Source organism: Vulpes vulpes, chromosome 12, assembly GCF_048418805.1.
Source record: "Vulpes vulpes isolate BD-2025 chromosome 12, VulVul3, whole genome shotgun sequence".
In the NCBI taxonomy this organism is placed as follows: Eukaryota; Metazoa; Chordata; class Mammalia; order Carnivora; family Canidae; genus Vulpes; species Vulpes vulpes.
Genome location: NC_132791.1, coordinates 53,338,151 through 53,360,924, shown reverse-complemented (window position 1 = coordinate 53,360,924; position 22,774 = coordinate 53,338,151). Strand labels below are relative to the sequence as shown.

Genomic DNA, 22,774 nt, shown 5'->3' with positions numbered 1-22,774 from the left:
TCTGTGTACTTCTTTTAAAAAAAGATTTTATTTATTTATTCATGAGAGGCACAGAGAGAGAGGCAGAGACATACGCAGAGGGAGCAGCAGACTCTGCAGGGAGACCGATATGGGACTTGATCCCAGAACCCTGGGATCATTACATGAGCCAAAGGCAGACGCTCAACCACTGAGCCACCCAGGTGTCTTGTTTTTGTGTAAGAAGTGAGTGGTACAAGAAACGATGAGATTCTTTGTATGTTTCTCCATCCCTAAGAGCTCCTTTATGACAGTCTGTCCCCAAACTTTCTTCTGTAATCATATACCATGCAACACTGATAAATTAAATCCCACATTTTAGAGAATATAATTTTAAAATGTAAAGGATGGAGGGCAGCCCGGGTGGCTCAGCGGTTTAGTGCTGCCTGCGGCCCGGGGCCTGATCCTGGAGTCCTGGGATCGAGTCCCACATCGGGCTCCCTGCATGGAGCCTGCTTCTCTGTGTCTCTGCCTCTCTGTTTCTCGTGAGTAAATAAATAAAATCTTTAAAAATAAAATTTAAAAAAATGTAAAGGATGGAGATCAAAGGATTCTTCCTATTTGAACAAATATAGGTTGATCTGCACGTGAGGTGGGTGCAGAAGAGGAGGAGGGAATGACAGTATCCTAACATTTGATCCCCATGTAGAACTCAGACAGTAAGGCGTTTTTATACATGCAGAAAAAAGGGTGTCATTCTCATGATAAAGACCTCAGCCTACCTAAATAATGCAAGAAGCAATCAAGGAATTGAGGAGAAAAGGGTCTTCTTTATAGAATTCCAGATAATAAATGCAGATGCAGTATCAGAATAGAAAATTCCAATTTCCTTTTTTTTTTTTTTTTTTTTTTTTTTTAAGGAGGCTCCAATGTGGGGCTTGAACTCACAACCCTGAAATCAAGAGCTGGATGCTTAACCGGCTGAGCCACCCAGGCATTCTGAAAATTCCTATTTCCTAATGGAATAATGGATGTAGGAAATGACCATCAATCAATGCTAAAACGTAAATTAAGGTTTAATGGGGAATTTTACATCAAATTGATGAGGCTGAAACCACCTGAATTGTATCAGGGGTCGAATCTTACTATCACTAAACAAGAGGTAAGTATTCATTACATGCCTCATAGTATCATATAATTGGCAATCTAGAGGACCACCTACGAAATGTTATTTCAAATAATGAATCTAATCAAATCTCAAGATAAAACTATCAGTATGAAGGAAATAAGGGGGACAGAGGAGAAGCTAAATGATACTATAAGGAAGGAGTCAGTCAAATCACAATATGACTCATTTTCTCCTCAAAATAAATGGTGCAGTGCCCTGTCCCCTCAAACACCAAAAACTGGAGGAAGAAGACAGACTTCGGAGACTGATGAAGGAATGTTTGGATCCTGTTGGAAACACAGAACTGGAAAGGGGGGGAAAAAGGTGTATTTGCAACAATAGGGAAACTGGATGGCAGACCAGGTACGAGAAAGGAATTACTGTTAATTTTGGTGACTGTGTTAAAGGCACAGCAATCACTTTCTTGAAAAATCCTTATCACCCAAGGATGCATACACCTAAGTATGTTCAGGTGAAACATCACAATAACTGATATTTGCTTTAAATACTCTGGGGGGCGGGGAGAAAAATATGATTCAGAAAGAACGAGATGAAACAAGATTAGCAAAATGCGTTGCTAAAGCTGAAGTTGAATGAAAGGTGCACGGGGATTGTTATGCCATTATCTTTCCTGTTGTCAACATTTGAAAAGTACCATACAAAGAAGTAAAAATAAAAAAGAATATTTTAAAAAGGAAAAATTAGCCTAGAAAACTGGCATCAAGGAGAAAAATGGAAAATAAAGCAGGAGTGATTTAATTAGAATTTCTGCTTTGTAACTTTCCCCGAGCAATACAGTTTTAGGAAAGGAGAAACAGGATTTTCTGTTAGATGTTCGGGTTCCTCTTCTACCTTTCACTATTTTCCTTCTTTAGGAATAGGAATCTTCCACCTTCATGTGATTACTTGTTTATATTATAAATATTTAAATGCACTCTGTGAAAAAAAAGACACTTGATTTACTAGTATCGTGTTTCTCTACAAAAGATCTACCTGAATAGCTGCCACACACACACATCCTCTACTGACAATGACGAAAATAAAATGGTGTTTATATAGTACTTTTACCTGGGATCTTCTGTTTACTTATTATTTTAAATTTCAAATCCAGTATAGTTGGGGTGCCCTGGTGGTTAGAAATTGATTTTTTTGTGGTCTCCTTTATCATATAGGTTTTCTAATTCACTTAAAAATCCAATATGATTGTGTTTGGTTTTTTTTTTTTTTTAAGTTTTCTTTATTTTAGTAATCTCTACACCCAACTTAGGGCTTGAACTCACAACCTTGAGACCAAGAGTCACACGCTTCTCTGAATGAGCCAGCCAGGTGCCCCTGAATGTGCTTTCCTATATATTAAATATCTCACATATACAAGATGTCTGCACATAATCCTACGCCTAAGCCAAGTTTACTGTTTACCATCCTAGAGTAGAACATGTATTTTATTACTCTTATAATTGGAATTGCACTTAACGTGCCAGAACAAAGGCCTATGTGTCTTAGGGAAAAAGCTATTTTTAAGTTTAGTGTGTGTCACTGGTACAGTGAAAGATATTTCTGACTAAATTCAGTACATATAGTATGACCAGTAAGCAATGATGATTAGGAAACTCTTTACCGCCAACTCTAGACTACATAATAAACCAAATGCAGATCAGACTCTTATTTACGTAGATCATAAAAGTTCCTTTAACAGTTTCATCCTTCAAAGTTTCTCTAGAGACCTTCCTACCTTTCTGCTCTTTGGAAAGCTGTTCAGCTTGGTCCCAAATTTCCGTGGCATAGAGGAAGTTAGATGTAACTTGAACATAGCTGGCTGCCATCTGGTGGATCCTCTGCGGAATGGTCACTGAAGAACCACTTGCTGAAGCACTACTGGCCCCTGAAGAATAATTTCCTGAATTGCCTGGCGACAACTTTGGAGAAACAGGGGAAGGCATCCCAACGGCTTTGCTACACACAGAGAAACAGGAAGCTTATTCATACGAATATGGTGAATAGGATGAAACGAATGTTCTACAGGCTCTTCTTCCATGAAGGCTTTTACAATTTAAAGATTCTTTTAAACCAGAAGAGTTCCCAGAGAAGTACAATTTCTTCTCAGTAAGTACTTATAAGGCTCACTAAAGCCCACAGTGAATCATCATGTCTAGACTCTTTGTTTTAATGAAAGGCAATGGAAAAGAACAAAAGACGACAAAGAAATGACAAGTCACACACCTTGATAGCAGTAGTTCCAAGGCTTAGAAGCTAGATCACCTCACTCCCAGCTCGACACACTTTCCCTCTATTCTGGCATGTAACTAGGTACTTTTCAAGTTGTTTTGTAGCAAGTTGGATGGAATTTGCAATTTAACACAAGAAAATTGTGGTAGACAGGAACATCTTAATTTGAATTCCATTATTTCTGGTACTTTCCTTGTTTAACCAAGTTATTCAAAGCTGACAAAGAGGTACAGCTTTTTCAATCAACTGCCATTATCTCAAGCTTCCTGTCAAATATTTCTTAAGAAATACATGCTGAAATCTGACAGGTTCATTTCAGCAGTACTAAAATTTGTGGAAATGTCCAAGGCCATAAAAAAAAAAAAAAAAAGAAAATGAAACAAAAGTTGGGGGGACAAAAATGATTTGTTATGAATAGTTTTTTATCTTCACTTTTAGCACCATAAATTTGGTTAGGAAAATACACAAGGGCAAAGACAGAAAGTCAATTAACATAAAAATAATAACTGAACAGAAAAAAATCACAACCCAAAAAGCTGTCATGGTAATTTTCCTTCTTTAGGGGGTGATGTGGGATGGAGGAGAAACCATAACTGCACCACTGTTACTAATTTCTGGCAGTGTCAAGACTTGAGTAAAATAAAGCTCACTGATAAAAACCCAAGAAGCTGTAGAAATTAAATCTAAGAAGGACTCAAATGCTGTCATAAAAACTCATATTTCTACAAGTGAAATATCCCCTCTCTACTCCTTCTAAGACTATGTTCATTACCAATATTTTCAACTTAGTAAAAAATAAACAGAAAAAAATGAAACTTTAAAAAAATACTTTATTAGAGATGGTTTTCATTTTTTTTTAAAAAAGTGTCACCTTTCCATTTCTGGAAATTGGGCCCTATCCATTCCACTTTTACACAAAAACAAGTAATATTGTCACAGAAAAATATTTTATAGAATAAAATTTACTTACGTTCCCAAGCCAGGTGATGGTGCTTGAGAATTATTGTAAGAATTCTGTGGAAAAATAAAATGTACTTAAATTAAAAAAAAACAAACAAACCACTACTCATGAAGAACTATATATATTTAAAAGCAATGGGCTAAACTGCTCTTTAAGAAGCTTTACACATTTAAGAACACAAAGTATAATCATTGAGAGCGAGACAAAGTGTGTGCCTGTGTGTGTAAATGTGCGACAAAGATGTAAGAGCTGGGGGTTCCAGAAGGCTTAAAGCATGCGTAACACTCAGACAAAACCTGAGTCATACTATATGCAAACGCTGTGAAAGGACGTGACCCATACAGCTTCCCTTGGGCAGAGGTAAGGAACAAGAGACAGAGACCTCGATGGTTTGAGGTCAGGGTAAGAAGTTTATACCTGACATGGCAAAAGCAACAGTAAGTCACTGAAGGGCTCTAACTCAGAACCAGGGGGAGATTTTAAGATTTCTGTGATGGTGTGAGGAAAAAAACCTAGACATTTTAGGAAACTAATACAACAGTCTAAGGAAGGGTGGTAGTGAAAACAGAAGGCTATCTGCAAAGTAGAAACTAGGTCTCCTGATAGAGGTTACATCTACTGAAACATTAGTAAGAGCCCCTGCATATGGCTACACAGATTCTACAATCAGATGTATGTGCACTGAAAAAACATTCCGAGCAATCTCAAACCCATGTGAAAGTTAGTGAACAGTAGCTCCTCTCTCGTGGTGGTAGGCAAAATATGAAGAGGCACTCTGGGGCTGGGACAGGAGACTACCAATCTGTTTCCTAGGCCACGGCCCTTCCTCTTTTCCACACTTACCTTCAGGTGCTCTGTCAGTGTCTTTGAGTACTTCAGAGCATTCTCCTTCTTCAGTTTGAACAGCCTCAGATACAGCAAAGACTGGCATCGCAGGCTAGCCAATGGAAAAGGGAGCTTATTTACCAGAACAGCAGACTCTGGCCACATCTGCACAGACAACCTTTGTATTGTGCAAGAATACAGGACTGGCTCATGTGAACATAGTATAAAGTCAATGACACTAACCCTCGGGTAAAACTGCAAGATGCGTTTATTATGGTGCACACCCAAAGGAGGGTAAGAGACTCAGGGCTACACTCTATTTGCTGACAATAAAAAATAAAAACCTCATCCACAAGACACCAACATGTCATAACATATGCATTAAAAGAAATCACTGAGAAGCAGAATCTCTATGTCAAATTATAAATATCTAAAATTAAACAACAAAAACTAGGAAACTCAACTATGCATAGTACATCTCTGATGTGACATATGGGAACCTTACTATGGCTTACAAAAACCTTGCATGGTCACCACTGCCTATCTTTCCCTTCTGTCTGGTCTTCTCTTTCGTTCCTCAGTCATTCCCAGTTTCTTTCCACTGTCCAGCCCTTGCACATATCCCCCCTACCTGAAGACCAGGTGTCCCTACACTCTACTCTTACAGTTACTATATTTTTCTCTCAAAAGTACTGAATTCATATACTTGTGTGATGACTTAATTTGTGTCTCCTCACACCAGACACTAGATCCCATGACAAAAAAAGACTATGTCAGTTTATCCACAGCTACGTTCCCAGTTGCTAAACCCAGTGCCAGGTAGAATAAATACTTTTAACAAATGATCTGATAATATCTCCCTGGGACCAAGCCAACAAGCCACATTCTTCACTCTGAACAAGCTCAACATTTGCTCCCTAAGGAAAGGTACTTATCACACTTACGTGTGAATAAGGAGCAAGATATCAAAAGAAGAACCCAGAAAAGGGACACTGGGAGTTCTAGGGTCAGATCCCAATGTTTTTGCCCTGAGCATAATGGATCGGAGCTGACAACAACTAAAATCTTTCAGTAGGAATTTTGACTTATTTTCTACTTTACCCATCAAGAATAGATTCATGCCTGGGTTATGAAAGGTCGATTCAAGAATAACTTTCAGAAGGGCACAAACAGCAAAATTTCCCAGGGAACAGCTGGTCATCTAGCAGAGGCTAGGACACAACACTTACCAAAGTACTGTGAGCCTTTTATCTGCAGCTGTAGCATCAGGGGCCAAGTAATTCTTTAGCTTCATAGTGTATCTGTGAGTTAGAGCAACAAACAAATGATACAAAACACAGTACTTCATCTTGATCTTAGGACTTCCTTAGTCCTCAGAACGTTAGAACCCAACCTAAACAAAGGCAAAAATACCCACTGAAGTATCTGGTTCTCCTTATCCCAGGACAAGAAAGGATTAAGACCCTCCATAGCTTTACTGTATACAGCTCTATCAGCCCCTTCCAAAATGAACCAAAGAAATAATAGTGCCAATGACGGGGCAGCAAGTTTTCCCACTTACTTGATGAGCTCCACTGTCTCTGAATACATAGGGAATGGGGATTTGGATTCCTGAGCATTTTTCTCTAATGCATTCCCACATTCAATGAAAGATACCACAGCATCAAGATAGTATACAGCTTTCTCAAACCTATCAGACTGAAGAAAGGAGAATAAAGGTAATGAGAGATACACTGAGGTACTACGGGAACACAAACAACAAATGAGAATTTAAGTTAATTTGATTAAACAAATGTGAGAATGTTTACATACCAATGCATCTGCATTGTGCTTTAGCTTTTTTGCTTCTTGTAAGTAATGGTCTGCTGAATAATTTCTGCAATGTAAATTTTTATAGTAAATAAAAATGGTAAATATTTTCATATTGCTTGTTCATTTTAGTTTTAGCATCCCTCAGTTTTCATGTCCTCAAGTAAAGAAGATGACCTACCACTAAACATTTAGTTCCATGTTTTCTGACAAATGTTTTTATTGGGTTAGGAGCATAACTCCTGTTGGCCAACTGGCAAATTTTCTACCTTAGGAAAACAGAAATCAAGCTCCCTAGTATTAAATGCTAAGTTGTTTGAAAATTTTGGAATAAATGGAATGTGGGTAAGGGAAATAACCTCTTTATGAAATGGAGGAAAACCTCAACACTGCTCTTCCTTATTTAAGAAAGCCCCCATCTTGAACAGTGGTAGGAGGAGTCAGGTTCTACATGAAGTCATGTTACTCACATCCCCCAGGAGTCATGAAGTTCGGTTAAAGGAGCAATACTTGGACTACCGGGTGCCTTTCAAATTAAAATCCAAATGTTCTGGGGATCACAACACAAGTATGAATTCTTCTGGTCACTGATAGGAATTTAAATGAGTTTCTTATATGCTGACTGGGATGATTTCTTCAATAAATGAAAAACATTTCTCTCACCTGTCATCAAAGGCAAGCTTTGTTCTCCGAGGCTTAGAAGCATCAGGAGTTGGTGTAGATGAAGGACAGTTAGAGGAGCTATTTGGAGCCTTTTCCTGTCCAAAGAAACATATAACATCGAAAATATAAAATGTTGAATTCGGAGGTGATAAATATTAAACTGAAAATATTTCTTGAACCACCAGTAAAAGGAAACAAAATTCCACTGCCTTTAGTATTTAATTTCCTTGTAACAGAATTTTTAAATTTCAGAATGTAAAAACCCTTTTAACAGAATGGGTCCACTTTATATAACCAAAAATATTCATTCTAATATTAGAGGTCTGGGACACCGGGGTGGCTCAGCTGTTGAGTGCCTGCCTTTGGCTCAGGGCGTGATCTCAGATCAGGGATCGAATCCTGCATCGAGCTCCCTGTGAGAAGCCTGCTTCTCCCTGTTTATGTTTCTGCCTTTCTCTCTGTGTCTCTCATGAATAAATAAAATATTTTAAAACAAAAGAAAATACTTTGTCCCTGTTCTCAAAATTTTAATAAATAAAGCTTTCTTTCCTTGGTTCATATGTGTGAAATAAAAATAATAATAATGATAATAATAATAGCAAAGATCTACTATGTACCAGACACTGAAACAGACACTATTTAAAAACATAAGGAAGGGGATCCCTGGGTGGCTCAGTGGTTTAGCACCTGCCTTCAGCCCGGGATGTGATCCTGGAGTCTTGGGATCGAGTCCCACATCGGGCTCCCTGCATGGAGCCTGCTTCTCCCTCTGCCTGTGTCTCTACCTCTCTCTCTCTCAATCTCTCTCTCCCCCTGGGTCTCTCATGAATAAATAAAATCTTTAAAAAAATAAATAAAAACATAAGGAAGACACAAACCTACTATCACAATAGCAGTACTGCTTAAGACAAAATTTACTGAAAATTACTGGTCAATGAAAACAGCAAGATCTAACACTTAATCCATGCTTACTGCCTGCCTACCTGGCAGTATGTTAACTGCATACTGGGCACAGTGGTTAACCCTTCCACAACCCTCTGGAATGCATACTGCTATTGGGACAGAATAAATAGCAATGCAAAAGAGGGTAACTTACCCAAGTTTAAACAGCTTTTAAGTGGCATTCCTGGAATGTGGCTTTTAAATCCAGGTCTGTCACATTTTAAAAGGCTAGCCACTTTCTTAATCTGTATTCTATCTTCTATCAACATAGCCCTTTATGCAGGGACTGATCCTGTCTTTCCAACTGCTTTCCTATACACATTTTCCCACAATAAAACACCAGAAATAAGTAGAATTTGTCCTATAAATGCATGAATGTTTCAACATTAAAAAACCCAATTAATATATAATTTTACTCCTGTGCTTAAAAATCTGAAAAGGAACCAGGTTGCCATTCCTTTTCTTTTTTTTTTTTTTTTAAAGATTTTATTTATTTATCCATGAGAGACAGAGAGAGGCAGAGACACAGGCAGAGGGAAAAGCAGGCCCCTCACAGGGAGCCTGATTCAGGACTCGATCCCAGGATCCCAGGATCATGACCTGAGCCAAAGGTGGTTCAACCACTGAACCACCCAGGTGCCCCTACCATTTCTTTCCTAAATGATAACAGCTTTTCAGTTCTACCCAATGCACCTTACCTCAAGGAATGAAAATAAAGGTCCTGAGATCTGAGAAAATACTAAACTCTTCATGGTAAGGTATACATGTTTATGCAATGACTTCCTGCATATTATGATGGAATGTAACATTACTAGGCCAGCTTTCCCTCTATGTTTTTTAGGTACTTCCACAAATGCCTAAGTTTAGATTTACTGAAGGAAAACTGAAGTTCTTAAGCATACATTTAAAAATTGTCTACGTGTTTTGTTTTGCTTTTTGTCTACGTGTTTTAACACATTTTATCTAAAAATTATATGCATGGGATATGTAAAAACCACTGTGTGGAGAAGGAGGTTAACTAAAATTACACAGTGGTCATTTCACAATACATACATATATTGAATCATGGTGTGCACCTGAAATTAATGTTGTATGTCCAATATATCTCAATTAAAAAAAAGAATTGGCAGAATTAAAAGAAGAAATAGACAAATCTTGTGTTTGTGGAAAAATGAACAAGAGGACAAGGTGACCAAAAATATCAGCATAAAGGTTTGAAAACATGATTAATTGAATTACATAAATTCCCTCCCTGGGGATCCCTGGGTGGCGCAGCGGTTTGGCGCCTGCCTTTGGCCCAGGGCGCGATCCTGGAGACCCGGGATCGAATCCCACGTCGGGCTCCCGGTGCATGGAGCCTGCTTCTCCCTCTGCCTGTGTCTCTGCCTCTCTCTCTCTCTCTCTCTCTCTCTCTATCATAAATAAATAAAAAAAATTAAAAAAAAAAAAAGATTCCCTCCCTGTCTATAATATATGCAGAATATACATTCTTTTCTAGCAAATATAGAACATTACAAAATCTACCATCTAATATACTATACCATCATAAAGCAAATCTTAACAAATTTCAAAAGATGGCTAGCATACAAATTATTTTCCAGCTCCAATGCAATTAAGGTAGAAACATTAATCAGAAGACAACTAGCAAATCTCAGTAAGTCTGGAAATTGCCCAACATGCTTTTAAATAACTCTTGGGTCAATGATGAAATCACACTGGAGATTAGGGAAGATTTTAAATGGAGTTCTAAAAACACACCAAATCTTCTAGGATGCATGTAAGCAGTAATTAGAGGAAAATATACAGCCTAACCGCTTACATCAGAGAAAGAAAAAAAGGCTTCAAACTAATTTAAAAATTAGGGCTGCCTGGGTGGTTCAGTCATTTAAGCATCTGTCTCCAGCTCAGGTCATGATCCCAGCACCAAGCCCTGTATCAGGCTCCCCGCTCACTGGGGAGTCTGTTTCTCCCTTTCCCTCTGCCCCACTCCTGCTCACGCTCTCTCATTCTATTAAATAAAATCTTAAAAAAAAATATATATATATATATAATTTAAAAATTAATGAGCTAAGTATCCATCTTTTTAGGAGTCACTAAATAGAACAGTAGAGCAAAAAGAAAGACTAAGGAAATCATCAAGACAATAAATTAATGAAACAGAAAACAAAAATAAACCATGCAGAATCAACAAAAAGGCTATTTTTTGAAAAGACAAGTAAAACTAATAAGCCTCTGATGAGCCTGATCAAGGAAAAAGACAAATGGCATACAGAACTAATATTAAGAATAAAAGGGAAAAAAAAAGAACAAAAGGGGAATATAAGTAGAAATGTTACTGATATCAAGAGCATAAAAGAAAAAAGAGCAAAAAAGACTGTAATGAACAACCTTATGCCAACATATTTTGAATATTTGATAATATGACTATGCAGAGAACATAAGATAAAAAGTATATGTAATTTTGGTTTTCCATATTATCTAATTTTTCTTTAGTTAAAATAAGAAAAAACATATTTTCCAACTAAATTATAGATTCTTCCTTAATAAACCCATATGTAATTGCCTAAGTTGGAAACTGCCGAAACTAACATTAACAACTCTAACAGTTGGGCAGTCCAGGTGGCTCAGCGGTTTAGCGCCTGCCTAAACCCAGGGTGTGATCCTGGAGACCCGGGATTGAGTCCCGCGTCGGGCTCCCTGCATGGAGTCTGCTTCTCCCTCTGCCTGTGTCTCTGCCTCTCTCTCTCTCTCTGTCTCTCATAAATAAATAAATAAAATCTTAAAAAAAAATTCTAACAGTTACATGCCCTAAGATGTTGAAATCAAAGTAGTCAGTGCCTATATTTTATATTGTCAATAACAGAGTACCAAATAACTACATTTGATCCAACAAATATTTCCTGATTACCTAGTAAGTTAGACAATGGAGAAAACCCAGAACAAGATACAAATCCCTGCTTTCAAGGACCTGACAAGCCAATAAAGGGAGACAGTTTTACCTGTGAGATCGCAAAAGCCAAATGAACAGGTGAGCTCATTTAAAAGCAGAGGAGTAAACAAATAAATAAATAAAAAATAAAAAAAAAATAAAAGCGGAGGAGTGGGGGGATGGTGCTTGGGTGATTCAGTGAGGCCTCTGACTCTTGATTTCAGCGTGGGGTTATGATCTCGGGGTTGTGGGATTGAGCCCCATAATGGGCTCTGCACTCAGCAGGAAGTCTGTTTGAATTTCACTCTCCCCTGCCCCCACTTGGATTCTCTCTCTCTCTCTCAAATAAATAAATCGAGAGACAGAGAGAGAGAGAGGGAGAAAGTTTCAAGAAATGAGCATTCAGCCCTCAAATCCTGCAGGTAAAGGATGAAAAATAGAGAAAGCCAATTAGCAAGCAGACACAGAAATAGGATGGTCAAAGAGACCACAAGGACACTTAAGTTCCTTAAGGACACTAGAACTAACTCTCTAAGCTACTAGAGAAGGGTGTCTACCTGGAGAAAAAGTCATCTGTATATCTCAATTTGAGCCACTGTTCATAATTAAAATCAACTTAATAAGCATGAGTAAATATATTTAATGATCAATTTTTTTCAACTCTCAAAACTTTGCTTACTCAAGTCACAAATAACCCAGTGAATTCTTAAAAATCGGGCAGCCCGGGTGGCTCAGCAGTTTAGTGCCGCCTTCCGCCCAGGGCGTGATCCTGGAGACCCGGGATCGAGTCCCGCGTCGGGCTCCCTGCATGGAGCCTGCTTCTCCTTCTGCCTGTGTCTCTGTCTCTCAAGAATAAATAAATAAAATCTTAAAAAAAAAAAAAAAAAAAAAAACCTACGTATTTTCCTAGTTTTGTCAGAGTGTTTGCTCCTGATCAAAACGGTTTAGAAAGTAATGCAAATAACCGAGTAAACAAAGCGAGGGTGAGAATCTAATAAAACAGACCCCTGAAAAAGCTTCTGCGATCCAATTTTCCATCCATAAATATGAAGAATATTCCTCTACATTATGATCATGCCCTGGAAATAGTTCCGGTGCTACCTCAGCTAAAGAACTTTCTCTTTTTCACGAATCTAAGCCAAATTGGTTACTTTCTCACTTTGTGTAATACGCTTGCTTGTAAAATCTAATTGTAAAGAATCTGAAGCCAATTTCAAGCCACAGACAACTCGATCCTAACAACTGGAGTAATTTATAAGTAGATCAGTATCAACTACTTTCTTCCAAAACCAACTTTTCCAATTAAGGGTTTCTGTCTTAATTAGTATGCACGTGGTCAGGTGAAACATTGCTTTTACAGTCTCAGACCAACCCCATACATTTATTATCAAGATTATGACATTCTGAGAGCAAAAATGCACAGGTCTATAAATTTAATGAGAGCTTTACAAGACTGTCAAAGCAGTGTCACCTTGGAGAATTCCTGTGGCAATGAGAGTATTTCAGAAGGCTCAGAGTCCCAACGCCTCACCTTGACCTCCTTGGAGCTACTGGAGGTCTTCCCCTCAGTCTTCTTCTGCTTGGATGTGGAGGAGCTGTTCCTGCTGCTCGCACTGTTCTCTTTGTTGCTGTTAGCACCGGACTTTAATGATGATGACTGACTAATAGTCCTCTTCCGAGAGCCATGCTCTGGTTTGGGGTCTTTTGAAGGAACGGGGCCAGCAGGAGACGGCAACAAATCCTTTTCTTTTGCAGCACTTTGCTTAGATGACCTGCCAAACCAAACAAATGCCCTCACTTTTCCACCAAGTCATATAGGGGTGATAGATTTTTTTTTCTGTTTCTCTTTGCTCTCAAAACAAGTCTGTTTCTCCCTGAGTATGAGGACACATGGTTTCTACAAAACAAAGTTGAGGGCAGACATCATCTCTGTTTTCCACTCCCTGGCTGTACGTACACCCAGCACCTAAATGCTGGCCTGCCACACAGCAAGTATTCCATAAATCCTGGTTATGTGAATGAGAAGAGGAATGATGAAGATAGGAAATTCCGAAGTTGGAAACTGGCCTCTGGACAGATAGAGATAAGCTGGTCATCTAACCAGAAAGTGGTAAAGCTTTACTTGAACTCTTAGCCTCTACTCAATCCTACTTCACTACAAGAAGAAAGGAAGGAGAGACTGAATGTTAAAAACTTTCTATCCCTGTTAGCTGACAGCAAAAGCTCCCATCTCGTTGGTCTATGTAAATGTATACATGCATATGACATACACTTACTGAGAGGAACATTCTCAGAACACATTAGAAAGTACCCAGTGGCAAACAACATACACATTTTAACACACACGTAACATGTTTTGGGGACATACTCTCTGTTGCTGGATGGCTTGTGACCTGCTGAATTCTTGTCCTCTGTTTTGGGTTTCTTGCTGTCATTGGCTCGGTTATCATCTTCGTTCTGGAAAAAAAAAAAAAAAACAGAAAAAAAAAGAAACTACTAGGTTGATTTTTTATTCATCTAATTTCAGTTTCCAGCATGAGTCACCCTCAAATAATTTATCCCTGATAAGGTTCAGAAAGAAGATAAATGTGAAGTGAAATAATTCATTTAAACAATGTTTAGTAAACTGAGTTTCAAGACTAAGTCTCCTATTTTAGATAAACAGAGCCCAAACACTGAAACACATTTCCTATAATCTTTAAAATGACATCTTTTCATCCTAATGATTCTGGGGATGAGTGAAATTATACTTAAGATATAATTCACATACAATAAAATCCACTCCTTAAAAGTACACAATTCAATTACTTTTACTATATTCACAGAGGTGTACAACCATTACCACAAACAATTCTAGAGCATTTTCATCATCTGTAAGACACCTGGACCCTTCAGCAGGCATTTTCCCACTCCTTCCACCCCTAGACTCTGGTAATCACTAATCTATGTATTTTGTCTTTTTTAAAAATTTAAAAACTTTTTTTGTATTTTGTCTTTTTGGATCTGCATATGCTAGACATTTCACATATAAATGGAATCACATTTGTGGACTCTTGTCTCTGGTTCTCTTCAGTTAGTATATTTTTCAGGTTCATGGATACTGCAGCATGTATCAGGATTTCATTCGTGGTTATAGCTGAATCTATTCCATTGTATGCATATGTTACATTTTATTTATCTATTCGTCAGTTAATGACCATATGGGTTGTCTCTACTTTTTGGATAAAACAAATAATACTACTGTGAACATTCACCTATAAGTTTTTTTGTGTGGACATGTTTTCATTTCTCTTGGGTATATACCTAAGTGGAATGGAGTGGAATTGCTGGGTCATACAAGTACACTTTTTGAAGAACTGTCAAAACTGTCTTCTAAAGCAGCTACATATCATTGTATATTCCCATCAGCACTGTAATTAAAAATATAACTCCTCCATATCTTCACCAATACTTGTTATTGTCCATGTTTTTTATTATAGCCAAGCTTGATGATTCTGAAAAATTCTTTTTGCTGAAACAAAAGCTGTGAGCCATCATTGCCAAAGCTACTTTCTTGATTGATCCTAATTTTTCCTATTGCTTTAAACTTCAGGGCCCAAGAATCTAAAACATTCTGCCATGACAAAAAATCTGTTCTCCTACACAAATTATTAAAAGTAGACACATAAAAACATGAGACAAAAGAATCTACATCATCCTTCATTACCCTTGGGTGAGACTCCTCTCAGTACCATCTGCTTTATCTTCAGAAACTGCCCCTGACAATTTTACCAAAGAGTAAAAAGGACATTCTATGTTGTATTTCTGTATTATATAGAATCTTACAAAGAATATGTAATACTTTTCAAACACAAAAGGACCATTTCTTAATTCTTTAAGAAGTACCTTAGCTTTCTAAAGAGCAGAGTCCATCATATATAAGCTCTCACTTCATGTAATCCTATAAGTTAAATCACATAACCAAGTCCAGCAGTCTGAGGTTGTAGCTTAATAGGGGTAGCAGCCCTGAACTTACTGGTTGAAAAAGTTTCCCCATACTACAATAATGGAAACTCATTCGCTACAGTGCCCAAAGTAGTAAGCTTCAGTTTTCTTGAAATTCAAATTTTTAAAAATCTTCCAATTTTTTAAGTAAAAAAAAAAAAAAAAAAAAGGTTATTCTAGTTTGTCAAATATACATTATTGTCTGCACACATTGCACTGTGGTCTTAAGAAGAGGAGGAAAAATCTCCTCCTCACTTCCTTTTAAGAAAATATTTTATTCTTCCTATCCTCTACTATGAGATCTTCAAGGTCATCTGGGATTGAGGTTTTGCTCTGAGTCCACGTGCTCACTACCTTGGTATTACACAGTCATATTCACCAGGAGAAATCATACTATTCTTCAACACAAATCATTAAAATTTCCTCTAAAAAATTCTCACTAGAGCTGAAAGATCAAGGTGTTTTCCCCAAAGAATCTCCATCTACACATGTGAGTTATTCAGATCTTTTCATCCTCTGTCCATTATCCTCCTAACAGAGACATGTGTGAGTCTTCTCATCTCCTAAGTCTAAAAAGGCTGATCTTAAATATATACCAAGCTTCACCTCTCAACTCAAATCATTCCAGAAGAATTTAAGGACAAGTGCTGGCCGTGTGTGAGCCAACGTGTTTAGTTCTGAACTTGTAGACATCGGTTTTCAAAAAGGGAAAAAAGCTATGTACAGAGGACTGGTGAAGTTCTTAAGGATGTGTCAAAATTGGTGTCAATTTTAAAGCTGCAATTAGTAATTTAAAAAGTGTGACTTGGCCTGGGTATAAAAGAGAAGAGAGTATTAAAAACTGTGACAACCTGGAAAATATATATCCCAGTGTTTTGGGTTTTTTAAAGACTTTTTATTTGAGAGAGTGAGAGAGCATGAGCAGAGGGGAGAGGGAGAAGCAGGCTCCCGCTGAGCAGGGAGCCCAATGCAGGGGCTCCTGACCAGGACCCTGAGATCATGACCTGAGCCAAAGACAGATACTTAACAGACTGAGATACCCAGATGCCCCTCAACTAAAGATATTTAAAATCAAAATGTTAAGAGTGTTGTGAAGGCCACTTTGCAATCCCTGCTTCACCCTCACCTCCACCCTGGCCAGCACACACACACTGAAGAGAAGCACTGGCTCATTTCTTACTGGATTAGACAGTAAAGGAGACAGGTAGAGGCTCAGGGCTCCGTAAGAGACTGTTCTGTCTGTAGCCTCCCCTGAGTCTTAGGCTCACCCTCTATTTTCTCTCATAGCTATGACTCAATCAGGTATTTTCTGGCTTACTGAGATTTCCATTGCATTTCAGATTCTGATGTTTAAAAACAACACAACAAAAACCCTTTACAGACCTTATGTTTCCTCTTGCCTTTGTTGGAAACTTTTTCTGAGGCTTGTTTCTGAGCCTCTCTTGTGTGCTTTTCTGGCACATTTTTCTTTTCCCCCTTGGGTGGCTCTGTTTCTTTGTAAGGCTTTCCTGGTATTCTGGTCAAAAGATTCAGGTCAATCTTCACAATAAGTGGATACCTGTCATCAGGCTCACTGAGGGGTGAAAGAAGTTCCTTCTCTTCCATAGGAGAGAACATTCGTTGCCGAAAAAAGCTATCTTCTTCCTCCACTGAGGAGGGTTTCACGGGAGTCCTGTTACTCTCAGGGTACTTAGGAGTTTGTGAGGAAGGAGGAAGGCTCTCGCTTTCATCCGAATCTGAGGATGAGGTATCTGTTTCTATGATTTCCCTTGATTTCTGGGAAGATTTACTCGTTGACTTGTATTTCTTCTTCTCTGCAGATGGTCGAGGGGAAGATTTGGACTCCTTTTTGATATTGGGTTTCCTTGAGCCTTTGGTGGCTGCTTTGTGTCTGCTGGAAGGCATGCTGGTAGCCATGTCTACGGGGGTTTCGCTTTCTATCTTCAGGCCTCCCCGGGGCTCTTCAGTGGCTGCCTTCTCAGCCTTTTTGGGTTGTTTTTTGCCTACAGTTCTCCTCTGTGTTGTGCTGTCACTCTGTGCAGGGGACTTCTGCCTCCCGCGCCCACTTTCTGATCCCTTTTGTACAGTTTTGGAGTCTCGTCCAGGAGTAGCAGAACTTGTTTCTTTAGGTCCGCCTGGATCAGTATAGCTATTCCCAGTGCCCTGTTCTCGGCCTTCCTTTTTATAGCCTTGAGATGACGGGATGTTACTGTCCACAGAAGAAGCTGGTGACACTTTATGTGGGTTCACTTTATTTAACCAATTATCAAGTTGCCATTTGTTTGTTGGTGGTGGTTCAGGCTGAAAAACAGAGAAATAAGTATTTTTTTTTTTTCGATACTGAAGCTTTCTCCCTCCTTAACAATCTCAAGGAAGAGAAAAAAAGCACAATGTCTAAGGCCATAAAGGCATTTGTTGTTCCCACTTCTGACTGAACTAAAGCAAAGGGCTGAATATTGACCATCAGAGCTCTCATCACTTGAATAAGAAGTTAAGCTTGATGTTACATATGGCCTTCAAACATTAAAGATTCCTGTCAGGAACCCAGCTTGAAAGGTAAATCACAAATGACAATAGGGGTATACTTAATTCCAGAAAGTAAACAAATGATTTAGGTACTGATAAGAGATTTTTAACCATATTTTATCAACCTACAGTAAAACTGTATAATTTAATACTCCTTTTTACCACAGTAACTACATAATATAAATTACCATGCTGAGACATAAAAAGAAAGCACAGACTAAAGAAATCCAGTATTTTAGGACCTGAAATATGACCTCAAGTAATTCCTAATGTAGACTGGACGTTTGCTCAAATAACAAGGAAACTGAAGTACCTAAGTTTTCTCCAAGACACACAGTTCAATTTCTTAACCTTGTTTCCTAATCAGGTCTTAACTGGCCATCAGCAGGGGCTGTGAGAGGCCTATGGAAGGTACCCCTGCCTCCCTCTCACCTCAGGAGATGCACTCTGGGATGGTTCATTTGCCTCACTGTCACTGGAGCTACTTTCACTCTCTGAGTCAGATCCAGAGCTGCTTTCAGATCCACTGTGGCTGCTAGAATCATCCCTGGAGTTATCAGCTCCTTCACTATTATGGTGTGAAGGTTCAGAGTTACTAAAAAGACATAAAACATATAAATGACCAAAAGTTGTTTTACAGTGATAGCAGGAAAACATCCAAATCTGACAATCCATTTAAAATATTTATGGTTTGTTACACTATTACAGCTCTATGAAGCCAGAACTTCCAATTATAAGTAAAATGCTTCCTTAAAAAGTTTCTAATATGCTGCTCAGCCATTAGCACTTATCTTTTAAAAACAGTTCTCCTGAGGTATAATATACATACCACAGAATTCACCCATGTTAAGTGTACAATTCAATGATTTTTAATTAATTTACAAGATTATACAATCGCCATTCCAACAATATTTACTTTATAAGGTTATTATATTACTACAATGCTCCAAAGAAAACTAAAAATAAAAGGATGCATACCTTCCTGGTGTACTCCTTGGCATTGTCTTATCACAATCCTAAAAATAAAACACGAGAGGAAATCTGTGAACGAATAAATAGCACTCTATCTGCTTAATGTGAACAATATCTGAACCCCTAAAAGGAACACTAACAGCTCTAACGTATACATCAATCAAGTGTTAGTTTACCTAACACTTAGGACACACCGTTTTTACGTAAAGAATAACTAACTTCCAGGCTAAGATGAAAAGCTTTGTTAATAGTTCTTCTTGGCAACAATCTTATACTTCAGGAGTACACTCTGATCCATAAGTAGTAAGGAAAAGCCAGTTTAAAAAAAAAAAAAAAGCGGGTTTAAAGACAGACCAGAACATGACAACATTTCACTGTCAGAAGTTAAGGAACTTAATTTAAGTAATTCATTTTAAATAAATGAATCATAAATGTATCATTCAATTATAATTCTTAAAAAATATAATGCAAATCAATACTGTATGATACTGGCAAACTCATAAAGCAGTAGACACACCTGCTCCCCATCGCTGTCTTCACTGCTGCTGAGTTTTAAGTCATCTTTTAACATACTAGAGGGAAAAGGCAGAAAGAATTAGTATTTTTGTAACAGTTTATCATGGCACACCACAGTATTAAATATTTACTAATCATTCTAGAAGTAATCATGGTGGCAGCCAAAGATTTAATTAAAAAACAAGGAAAAGAACCAGTGCATCTTACTCTGTCTGGTGTGCTTCACATCCAGAGTAAAAACTGAGAAAGGAGGAAGTGAACATTTCATAAGCTCTCACTTTTCCGTAAGTTAAACATGTAACCTTCTTTTCTAATTTAAGTAGGTCACCTTCTACAAACTCTTATACTCAGTTATCTCTATTTTTCTCTAATTGTATCCATACCCATTCATTCATAGTAAAACAAATTACCATACTCATACCCAACAGTCCACTAGAGAGGTAAAACTCCTAAAAAGAAGGAAGATAAAATGAAAGTTTCAGCAATTCTCTTTCACTGTTCCTCATGTTCCACAAAGAGATTCATACAACTGAGTAGTTGTGAAAACCAGAACACAAAGTCAAAGCACTGGTTCCTAAATGCCTTGCTTTGAAAGATGACTGCCCTCTGGAGAAGTAATAATTTGGAGTAAGAACCTTATATAAAATAGAAATGATGTTATCCCTGAGTGGCTTAAGTAGGTTTAGTGCCTGCCTTAGGCCCAGGGCGTTGATCCTGGAGTCCCGGGATCGGGTCCCACATCAGGCTCTCTACATGGAGCCTGCTTCTCCCTCTGCCTGTGTCTCTGCCTCTCTGCCTCTCTCTCTCTCTCTCTCATAAATAAATAAAATCTTTAAAAAGAAAAATAAGCTCCAGCCTCATCTTCCTTGATCAAAGTTCAAATCAATTAAAAAAACACAAATAAATACCATAAACTGATAGTTTCTGAAGTTCATTTTTCAAAGTAAAATTACAGATTTAAATTTTCCTTAAGGCCATAAAATCAACATTAAAATAGAGAACCTGAGTAATGACCCACAAAATACTCCTTGCCTTTTTACAGAAGAGCAAAAATTAATACAAAAACCACTAGAAAAATGTTTAATTTCTCATTACTAGTAGTTCCATTACCTTTCTTCTTAAAATTTCATGACAGTCTCCAATCAGTGGAAAGGAAATCTTCTTTCACTCCAATAACTACTAATAGTTTCCCCTCAAAGCTTAACCTGAATTTCTAAATCTCACCCCAAATTCAGATTATCCCCTAAAAGATCACCTTGAAACAAAGTAACCAGATGATTACAGAATTATGAAGTGTTTTAAGGCTGGCCCAGTTAAGTGGGACAGAAAAAAAAGAGTTTTCTTTTGGACAGGGCTTAGTGCATCTCTATGACTGATATCCTGTAAGGAAATGTACTTACTCTGAATTCTCTCAGCCCTTGTGATTTAATAATGGCAGCTCAATGAACCTGTTCACACATGTGGATATGTCAAAGTTTTTACCAGACTGTTCAAGGTCCTGCATGCTTTTGTTTCCTCAGCAAACCAAAGTGATTCGCACATATATGGTAGGCTTTTACCAGTTCTTTGCATATGGATAAATATGATAAATATGAATATAATTTTAATTCTTCAGCAGTGAGAGGGACTTCTTGCATTCACATAAGGTCATTCTCACGCAGTTCTCCCTTTGTTCAGCAGAAGAGGTTATCAGTACAGATTGTGGGTTAGAGCTTAGAAGCTAGCACTGTGACCACAATTTCTTCAGAATTTTTATTTTAATCAAGCGAGTCAACATGTGGTCTCAGGAACTGAGGAGCTCATCCCATAAGCTGGAATTTATTATTGTCCAATATATTAGCCTAATTACATTTTGATATATATTCCTGCCCGGTTCCACTTACAGAAGGAGGAAAACTTAAAGAGGGTACAATTATGCTATGCTGACTTAAAATACTATATACAGCAGTTAAATGGAGGGCGTACTAAGAAGAATCCTGTATTTTTGGGTCTTTATTAAAAACAAACTACCAACCTATCTGCAAACACAAATACATCTTTAAGAGATGAGAAAAAACTATAATCTCAGAGGAAGTATAGGCAAACTATGGCCTCCAAGTCAAATATAGACTACTATCTGTTCATAAAGAAGTTTTATGGGAACATAACCACCCACGACCTATATTTGCTTTCACACTACCATGGCAGAGCTGACTAGCTGGGAAAAAAACCATCTAAGCCCCTAAAGCCTAAAATAGTTCATTATCTGGCCCTTTATATAAAAGTTTGCCTACCCCTTCCTTAAAAGATTAAGTACACATATTTAAGTGTGGTGCTAATATGTACACATTACAGAGAGACTTTTAGCAAAACAAACTTATTAAGCAATAAACTTACGATTTAGACTGGTGTCCATTTGAAGTTTTAGAAGGATTGTATCTTTCTAGAACAAAAAGAATGCAAAAATTAACAACTACAATATGGCTATGTAGGTTATAAAATATGTAGAATATACCCTGGAAGAAATGTAAATCAAAACAATGAGACAGAATTCTTCCCTCCACCAAATTGGCAACACTACAAAGTCCAATAAATATGAGATATGGGTAGAAACAGGCATGCTCAGAAGCTGTTTGTAGGACTATACATTCATACAATCTTTTTGGCAGGCCATCTGGTAATATTATCCTACTGATACTGGAAATGCACGTATACACTGATGTAAGCAATTATGATGAAAAAAAAAATGTTTACCATTCTGTATGTTGGTAAATTGAACACCAATAAAAAATTAATTTATTAAAAAAAAAAATGTTTACCTTACAGGAGTTTCTGGAAAAATACATAAACACACACACAGAGACATTTATCATAGTATGGTTTGTAACAGCAAAAACTGGAAACAAATGTCTATCAGGAGGTACTAAAATTATGGTATTCATATAACACAACTTTCATGTTAAAAAAAATGAACCAGAATTTTTATACTGATACAGACACAGCTCTAAAATAAATTAAGTGAAGGATGCCTGGGTGGCTTAGTGGTTGAGCACCTGCCTTCAGCTCAGGGTGCAACCCTGGGGTCCTGGGATCGAGGCCTACATGAGGTTCTTTGCAAGCCTGCTTCTCCCTCTGGCTGTACCTCTGCCTCTCTCTCTGTGTGTCTCCCATGAATAAATAAATAAAATCTTAAAAAATAAAATAAAGTGGAAAACACAACAATATACAGGGCAGTTTATGATCCCATTAGTATTAGTCAGTTATGGGGAGAGGAGGACAGAACTAAAAATGAGACATTCCTAAAACATTTTAAGAG

At 37.7% G+C, this 22,774-nt stretch overlaps 1 protein-coding gene across 4 annotated transcripts in view; it reads right to left on the bottom strand.

The window, feature by feature from the left end:
• The window catches only part of AFF4 (ALF transcription elongation factor 4), a 93,674-nt gene that overhangs the window by 6,160 nt on the left and 64,740 nt on the right, over nt 1-22,774 (bottom strand). For all 4 annotated transcript variants that reach the window (XM_025994916.2, XM_025994918.2, XM_072731772.1 and 1 more), the window contains 14 exons: nt 21,856-21,901; nt 19,481-19,535; nt 18,970-19,007; nt 18,424-18,586; nt 16,849-17,766; nt 13,850-13,938; nt 13,013-13,253; nt 7,611-7,705; nt 6,951-7,014; nt 6,700-6,836; nt 6,368-6,439; nt 5,157-5,250; nt 4,323-4,366; nt 2,859-3,079 (listed from right to left, as the gene is read on the bottom strand). In XM_025994916.2, the coding sequence (XP_025850701.1) occupies nt 2,859-3,079; nt 4,323-4,366; nt 5,157-5,250; nt 6,368-6,439; nt 6,700-6,836; nt 6,951-7,014; nt 7,611-7,705; nt 13,013-13,253; nt 13,850-13,938; nt 16,849-17,766; nt 18,424-18,586; nt 18,970-19,007; nt 19,481-19,535; nt 21,856-21,901 (2,277 nt within the window). The remainder of the gene's footprint in view (nt 1-2,858; nt 3,080-4,322; nt 4,367-5,156; nt 5,251-6,367; nt 6,440-6,699; nt 6,837-6,950; nt 7,015-7,610; nt 7,706-13,012; nt 13,254-13,849; nt 13,939-16,848; nt 17,767-18,423; nt 18,587-18,969; nt 19,008-19,480; nt 19,536-21,855; nt 21,902-22,774) is intronic.